Source organism: Arabidopsis thaliana, chromosome 2 (genome assembly GCF_000001735.4).
Source record: "Arabidopsis thaliana chromosome 2, partial sequence".
NCBI lineage: Eukaryota > Viridiplantae > Streptophyta > Magnoliopsida > Brassicales > Brassicaceae > Arabidopsis > Arabidopsis thaliana.
Genome location: NC_003071.7, coordinates 3,617,945 through 3,626,546, shown reverse-complemented (window position 1 = coordinate 3,626,546; position 8,602 = coordinate 3,617,945). Strand labels below are relative to the sequence as shown.

General features: G+C 37.7%; 1 protein-coding gene across 1 annotated transcript; it reads right to left on the bottom strand.

Moving 5' to 3' along the window:
• Positions 1 to 86: 86 nt before the first annotated feature.
• On the bottom strand, positions 87 to 8,489 carry AT2G08986 (uncharacterized protein; the record flags this gene model as incomplete). Its single annotated transcript, NM_179615.2, has 46 exons — positions 87 to 160; positions 270 to 338; positions 448 to 570; positions 626 to 694; positions 803 to 871; positions 981 to 1,049; positions 1,159 to 1,281; positions 1,337 to 1,393; positions 1,511 to 1,579; positions 1,689 to 1,757; positions 1,867 to 1,989; positions 2,045 to 2,101; positions 2,219 to 2,287; positions 2,397 to 2,465; positions 2,575 to 2,643; positions 2,752 to 2,820; positions 2,930 to 2,998; positions 3,108 to 3,176; positions 3,286 to 3,354; positions 3,464 to 3,532; positions 3,642 to 3,710; positions 3,820 to 3,888; positions 3,997 to 4,065; positions 4,175 to 4,246; positions 4,353 to 4,448; positions 4,531 to 4,653; positions 4,709 to 4,777; positions 4,887 to 5,009; positions 5,065 to 5,136; positions 5,242 to 5,310; positions 5,420 to 5,488; positions 5,598 to 5,666; positions 5,776 to 5,898; positions 5,954 to 6,022; positions 6,131 to 6,199; positions 6,309 to 6,377; positions 6,483 to 6,605; positions 6,661 to 6,729; positions 6,843 to 6,934; positions 7,018 to 7,086; positions 7,388 to 7,442; positions 7,556 to 7,675; positions 7,730 to 7,858; positions 8,086 to 8,154; positions 8,268 to 8,331; positions 8,445 to 8,489. 46 exons carry the CDS (start codon positions 8,487 to 8,489, stop codon positions 87 to 89), a joined length of 3,657 nt encoding a protein of 1,218 aa, NP_849946.2.
• Positions 8,490 to 8,602: the final 113 nt, after the last annotated feature.

Genomic DNA, 8,602 nt, shown 5'->3' with positions numbered 1-8,602 from the left:
TTCTTACTCCTTTAAGATCCGGTTGCGGTTTAAGTTCTTTTACTCAATCATACACATGACATCAAGTCATATTCGACTCCAAAACACTAACAAACCTTCTTTTTGCTTCTCAAAGCTTTCATGGTGTAGCCAAAGCCCATATGAGTCTTTGGCTTTGTGTCTTCTAACAAGGAAACACTACTTAGGCTTATAAGATTGGGTTGCGGTTTAAGTTCTTATACTCAATCATACACATGACATCAAGTCATATTCGACTCCAAAACACTAACCAACCTTCTTCTTGCTTCTCAAAGCTTTCATGGTGTAGCCAAAGTCCATATGAGTCTTTGGCTTTGTGTCTTCTAACAAGGAAACACTACTTAGGCTTTTAAGATCAGCTTGCGGTTTAAGTTGTTATACTCAATCATACACATGACAACAAGTCATATTCGACTCCAAAACACTAACCAACCTTCTTCTTGCTTCTCAAAGCTTTCATGGTGTAGCCTAAGTCCATATGAGTCTTTGGCTTTGTGTCTTCTAATAAGGATTCAATTCTTACGCCTTTAAGATCCGGTTGCGGTTTAAGTTCTTATACTCAATCATACACATGACATCAAGTCATATTCGACTCCAAAACACTAACCAACCTTCTTCTTGCTTCTCAAAGCTTTCATGGTGTAACCAAAGTCCATATGAGTCTTTGGCTTTGTGTCTTCTAACAAGGAAACACTACTTAGGCTTTTAAGATCCGGTTGCGGTTAAAATTCTTATACTCAATCATACACATGAGATCAAGTCATATTCACTCCAAAACACTAACCAACCTTCTTCTTGCTTCTCAAAGCGTTCATGGTGTAGCCAAAGTCCATATGAGTCTTTGGCTTTGTGTCTTCTAACAAGGAAACACTACTTAGGCTCTTAAGATCGGGTTGCGGTTTAAGTTGTTTTTCTCAATCATACACATGACATCAAGTCATATTCGACTCCAAAACACTAACCAACCTTCTTCTTGCTTCTCATGTATTTCATGGTGTAGTCAAAATCCGTATGAATCTTTGGCTTTGTATCTTCTAACAAGGAAACACTACTTAGGCTTATAAGATCGGGTTGCGGTTTAAGTTCTTATACTCAATCATACACATGACATCAAGTCATATTCGACGCCAAACAACTAACAAACCTTCTTCTTGCTTCTCAAAGCTTTCATGGTGTAGCCAAAGTCCATATGAGTCTTTGGCTTTGTGTCTTCTAACAAGGATACAATTCTTACGCCTTTAAGATCCAGTTGCGGTTTAAGTTCTTATACTCAATCATACACACGACATCAAGTCATATTCGACTCCAAAACACTAACCAACCTTCTTCTTGCTTCTCAAAGCTTTCATGGTGTAGTCAAAGTCCGAGTCTTTGGCTTTGTATCTTCTAACAAGGAAACACTACTTAGGCTTTTAAGATCGGGATGCGGTTTAAGTTCTTATACTCAATCATACACATGACATCAAGTCATATTCGACTCCAAAACGCTAACCAACATTCTTCTTTCTTTTTAAAGCTTTCATGGTGTAGGCAAAGTCCATATGAGTCTTTGGCTTTGTGTCTTCTAACAAGGAAACACTACTTAGGCTTTTAAGATCAGGTTGCTGTTTAAGTTGTTATACTCAATCATACACATGACATCAAGTCCTATTCGACTCCAAATATGTAACCAACCTTCTTCTTGCATCTGAAAGCTTTCATGGTGTAGCCAAAGTCTATATGAGTCTTTGGCTTGGTGTCTTCTAACACGGAAACACTACTTAGGCTTTTAAGATTAGGTTGCGGTTTAAGTTGTTATAATGAATCTTACACATGACAACAAGTCATATTTGACTCCAAAACACTAACCAACCTTCTTCTTGCTTCTCAAAGCTTTCATGGTGTAGCCAAAGTCCATATAAGTCTTTGGCTTTGTGTCTTCTAACAAGGATACAATTCTTACGCCTTTAAGATCCAGTTGCGGTTTAAGTTCTTATACTCAATCATACACACGACATCAAGTCATATTCGACTCCAAAACACTAACCAACCTTCTTCTTGCTTCTCAAAGCTTTCATGGTGTAGTCAAAGTCCGAGTCTTTGGCTTTGTATCTTCTAACAAGGAAACACTACTTAGGCTTTTAAGATCGGGATGCGGTTTAAGTTCTTATACTCAATCATACACATGACATCAAGTCATATTCGACTCCAAAACGCTAACCAACATTCTTCTTTCTTTTTAAAGCTTTCATGGTGTAGGCAAAGTCCATATGAGTCTTTGGCTTTGTGTCTTCTAACAAGGAAACACTACTTAGGCTTTTAAGATCAGGTTGCTGTTTAAGTTGTTATACTCAATCATACACATGACATCAAGTCCTATTCGACTCCAAATATGTAACCAACCTTCTTCTTGCATCTGAAAGCTTTCATGGTGTAGCCAAAGTCTATATGAGTCTTTGGCTTGGTGTCTTCTAACACGGAAACACTACTTAGGCTTTTAAGATTAGGTTGCGGTTTAAGTTGTTATAATGAATCTTACACATGACAACAAGTCATATTTGACTCCAAAACACTAACCAACCTTCTTCTTGCTTCTCAAAGCTTTCATGGTGTAACCAAAGTCCATATGAGTCTTTGGCTTTGTGTCTTCTAACAAGGAAACACTACTTAGGCATTTAAGATCGGGTTGCAGTTTAAGTTCTTATACTCAATCATACACATGACATCAAGTCATATTCACTCTAAAACACTAACCAACCTTCTTGTTGCTTCTCAAAGCTTTCACGGTGTAGCCAAAGTCCATATGAGTCTTTGGCTTTGTGTCTTTTAACAAGGAAACACTACTTAGGCTTTTAAGATAGGGTTGCGGTTTAAGTTSTTATACTCAATCATACACATGACATCAAGTCATATTCGACTCCAAAACACTAACTAACCTTCTTCTTGCTTCTCAAAGCTTTCATGGTGTAGTCAAAGTTCGTATGAGTCTTTGGCTTTGTATCTTCTAACAAGGAAACACTACTTAGGCTTATAAGATCGGGTTGCAGTTTAAGTTCTTATACTCAATCATACACATGACATCAAGTCATATTCGACTCCAAAACACTAACCAACCTTCTTCTTGCTTCTCAAAGCTTTCATGGTGTAACCAAAGTCCATATGAGTCTTTGGCTTTGTGTCTTCTAACAAGGAAACACTACTTAGGCTCTTAAGATCGGGTTGCGGTTTAAGTTGTTATACTCAATCATACACACGACATCAAGTCATATTCGACTCCAAAACACTAACCAACCTTCTTCTTGCTTCTCAAAGCTTTCATGGTGTAGTCAAAGTCCGTATGAGTCTTTGGCTTTGTATCTTCTAACAAGGAAACACTACTTAGGCTGTTAAGATCGGGTTGCGGTTTAAGTTCTTATACTCAATCATACACATGACATCAAGTCATATTCGACTCCAAAACGCTAACCAACATTCTTCTTTCTTTTTAAAGCTTTCATGGTGTAGGCAAAGTCCATATGAGTCTTTGGCTTTGTGTCTTCTAACAAGGAAACACTACTTAGGCATTTAAGATCAGGTTGCGGTTTAAGTTGTTATACTCAATCATACACATGACATCAAGTCCTATTCGACTCCAAATATGTAACCAACCTTCTTCTTGCTTCTGAAAGCTTTCATGGTGTAGCCAAAGTCTATATGTGTCTTTGGCTTTGTGTCTTCTAACTCGGAAACACTACTTAGGCTTTTAAGATCAGGTTGCGGTTTAAGTTGTTATAATGAATCTTACACATGACAACAAGTCATATTTGACTCCAAAACACTAACCAACCTTCTTCTTGCTTCTCAAAGCWTTCATGGTGTAACCAAAGTCCATATGAGTCTTTGGCTTTGTGTCTTCTAACAAGGAAACACTACTTAGGCTTTTAAGATCGGGTTGCGGTTTAAGTTCTTATACTCAATCATACACATGACATCAAGTCATATTCACTCCAAAACACTAACCAACCTTCTTCTTGCTTCTCAAAGCTTTCATGGTGTAGCCAAAGTCTATATGAGTCTTTGGCTTTGTGTCTTCTAACAAGGAAACACTACTTAGGCTCTTAAGATCGGGTTGCGGTTTAAGTTGTTTTTCTCAATCATACACATGACATCAAGTCATATTCGACTCCAAAACACTAACCAACCTTCATCTTGCTTCTCAAGGCTTTCATGGTGTAGCCAAAATCCGTATGAATCTTTGGCTTTGTATCTTCTAAGAAGGAAACACTACTTAGGCTTATAAGATCGGGTTGCGGTTTAAGTTCTTATACTCAATCATACACATGACATTAAGTCATATTCGACTCCAAACAACTAACCAACCTTCTTCTTGCTTCTCAAAGCTTTCATGGTGTAGCCCAAGTCCATATGAGTCTTTGGCTTTGTGTCTTCTAACAAGGATACAATTCTTACGCCTTTAAGATCCAGATGCGGTTTAAGTTCTTATACTCAATCATACACACGACATCAAGTCATATTCGACTCCAAAACACTAACCAACCTTCTTCTTGCTTCTCAAAGCTTTCATGGTGTAGTCAAAGTCCGTATGAGTCTTTGGCTTTGTATCTTCTAACAAGGAATCACTACTTAGGCTTTTAAGATCGGGTTGCGGTTTAAGTTCTTATACTCAATCATACACATGACATCAAGTCATATTCGACTCCAAAACACTAACCAACATTCTTCTTGCTTTTTAAAGCTTTCATTGTGTCGCCAAAGTCCATATGAGTCTTTGGCTTTGTGTCTTTTAACAAGGAAACACTACTTAGGCTTTTAAGATCAGGTTGCAGTTTAAGTTCTTATACTCAATCATACACATGACAACAAGTCATATTCGACTCCAAAACACTAACCAACCTTCTTCTTGCTTCTAAAAGCTTTCATGGTATAGCCAAATTCCATATGAGTCTTTGGCTTTGTGTCTTCTAACAAGGATACAATTCTTACGCCTTTAAGATCCGGTTGCGGTTTAAGTTCTTATACTCAATCATACACATGACATCAAGTCATATTCGACTCCAAACCACTAACCCACCTTCTTCTTGCTTCTCAAAGCTTTCATGGTGTAACCAAAGTCCATATGAGTCTTTGGCTTTGTGTTTTCTAACAAGGAAACACTACTTAGGCATTTAAGATTGGGTTGCAGTTTAAGTTCTTATACTCAATCATACACATGGCATCAAGTCATATTCACTCCAAAACACTAACCAACCTTCTTCTTGCTTCTCAAAGCTTTCACGGTGTAGCCAAAGTCCATATGAGTCTTTGGCTTTGTGTCTTCTAACAAGGAAACACTACTTAGGCTTTTAAGATCGGGTTGCGGTTTAAGTTGTTATACTCAATCATACACATGACATCAAGTCATATTCGACTCCAAAACACTAACTAACCTTCTTCTTGCTTCTCAAAGCTTTCATGGTGTAGTCAAAGTCCGTATGAGTCTTTGGCTTTGTATCTTCTAACAAGGAAACACTACTTAGGCTTATAAGATTAGGTTGGGGTTTAAGTTCTTATACTCAATCATACACATGACATCAAGTCATATTCGACTCCAAAACACTAACCAACCTTCTTCTTGCTTCTCAAAGCTTTCATGGTGTAGCCAAAGTCCATATGAGTCTTTGGCTTTGTGTCTTCTAACAAGGAAACATTACTTAGGTTTTTAAGATCAGCTTGCGGTTTGAGTTGTTATACTCAATCACACACATGACAACAAGTCATATTCGACTCCAAAACACTAACCAACCTTCTTCTTGCTTATCAAAGCTTTCATGGTGTAGCCAAAGTCCATATGAGTCTTTGGCTTTGTGTCTTCTAATAAGGATACAATTCTTACGCCTTTAAGATCCGGTTGCTGTTTAAGTTCTTATATTCAATCATACACATGACATCAAGTCATATTCGACTCACAAACACTAACCAACCTTCTTCTTTCTTCTCAATGATTTCATGGTGTAACCAAAGTCCATATGAGTCTTTGGCTTTATGTCTTCTAACAAGGAAACACTACTTAGGCTTTTAAGATCGGGTTGCGGTTAAAATTCTTATACTCAATCATACACATGACATCAAGTCATATTCACTCCAAAACACTAACCAACCGTCTTCTTGCTTCTCAAAGCTTTCATGGTGTAGCCAAAGTCCATATGAGTCTTTGGCTTTGTGTCTTCTAACAAGGAAACACTACTTAGGCTCTTAAGATCGGGTTGCGGTTTAAGTTGTTTTTCTCAATCATACATATGACATCAAGTAATATTCGACTCAAAAACACTAACCAACCTTCTTCTTGCTTCTCAAGGCTTTCACGGTGTAGTCAAAATCCGTATGAATCTTTGGCTTTGTATCTTCTAACAAGGAAACACTACTTAGGCTTATAAGATTTGCGGTTTAAGTTCTTATACTCAATCATACACATGACATCAAGTCATATTCGACTCTAAACCACTAACCAACCTTCTTCTTGCTTCTCAAAGCTTTCATGGTGTAGCCAAAGTCCATATGAGTCTTTGGCTTTGTGTCTTCTAACAAGGATACAATTCTTACGCCTTTAAGATCCGGTTGCGGTTTAAGTTCTTATACTCAATCATACACACGACATCAAGTCATATTCGACTCCAAAACACTAACCAACCTTCTTCTTGCTTCTCAAAGCTTTCATGGTGTAGTCAAAGTCCGTATGAGTCTTTGGCTTTGTATCTTCTAACAAGGAAACACTACTTAGGCTTATAAGATCGGGTTGCGGTTTAAGTTCTTATACTGAATCATACACATGACATCAAGTTATATTCGACTCCAAAACACTAACCAACCTTCTTGTTGCTTCTCAAAGCTTTCATGGTGTAGCCCAAAGTCCATATGAGTCCTTGGCTTTGTGTCTTCTAACAAGGAAACACTACTTAGGCTTTTAAGATCGAGTTGCGGTTTAAGTTCTTATACTCAATCATACACATGACATCAAGTCATATTCGACTCCAAAACACTAACCAAGCTTCTTCTAGCTTCTCAAAGCTTTCATGGTGTATCCAAAGTCCGTATGAGTCTTTGGCTTTGTATCTTCTAACAAGGAAACACTACTTAGGCTTTTAAGATCGGGTTGCGGTTTAAGTTTTTATACTCAATCATACGCATGACATAAAGTCATATTCGACTCCAAAACACTAACCAAGCTTCTTTTAGCTTCTCAAAGCTTTCATGGTGTAGCCAATGTCCGTATGAGTCTTTGGCTTTGTATCTTCTAACAAGGAAACACTACTTAGGCTTTTAAGATCGAGTTGCGGTTTAAGTTCTTATACTCAATCATACACATGACATCAAGTCATATTCGACTCCAAAACACTAACCAAGCCTCTTCTACCTTATCCAAGCTTTCATGGTGTAGCCAAAGTCCGTATGAGTCTTTGGCTTTGTATCTTCTAACAAGGAAACACTACTTAGGCTTTTAAGATCGGGTTGCGGTTTAAGTTTTTATACTCAATCATACACATGACATCAAGTCATATTCGACTCCAAAACACTAACCAACCTTCTTCTTGCTTCTCAAAGCTTTCATGGTGTAGCCAAAGTCCGTATGATTCTTTGGCTTTGTGTCTTCTAACAAGGATACAATTCTTACGGCTTTTAAGATCGGGTTGCGGTTTAAGTTCTAATACTCAATCATACACATGACATTAAGTCATATTCACTCCAAAACACTAACCAACCTTCTTCTTGCTTCTCAAAGCTTTCATGGTGTAGCCAAATTCCATATGAGTCTTTGTCTTTGTGTCTTCTAACAAGGATACAATTCTTACTCCTTTAAGATCCGGTTGCGGTTTAAGTTCTTTTACTCAATCATACACATGACATCAAGTCATATTCGACTCCAAAACACTAACAAACCTTCTTTTTGCTTCTCAAAGCTTTCATGGTGTAGCCAAAGCCCATATGAGTCTTTGGCTTTGTGTCTTCTAACAAGGAAACATTATTTAGGCTTTTAAGATCGGGTTACGGTTTAAGTTGTTATACTCAATCATACACATGACAACAAGTCATATTCGACTCCAAAACACTAACCAACCTTCTTCTTGCTTCTCAAAGCTTTCATGGTGTAGCCAAAGTCCATATGAGTCTTTGGCTTTGTGTCTTCTAACAAGGCAACACTACTGAGGCTTATAAGATCGGGTTGCGGTTTAAGTTCTTATACTCAATTATACACATCACATCAAGTCATATTCGACTCCAAAACAATAACAAACCTTCTTCTTCCTTCTCAAAGCTTTCATGGTGTAGCCAAAGTCCATATGAGATTTGGCTTTGTGTCTTCTAACAAGGCAACACTACTTAGGCTTATAAGATCGGGTTGCGGTTTAAGTTCTTATACTCAATCATACACATGACATCAAGTCATATTCGACTCCAAAACACTAACCAACCTTCTTCTTGCTTCTCAAAGCTTTCATGGTGTAGCCAAAGTCCATATGAGTCTTTGGTTTTGTGTCTTCTCACAAGGAAACACTACTTAGGCTTTTAAGATCGGGTTGCTGTTTAAGTTCTTATACTCAATCATACACATGACATCAAGTCATATTCG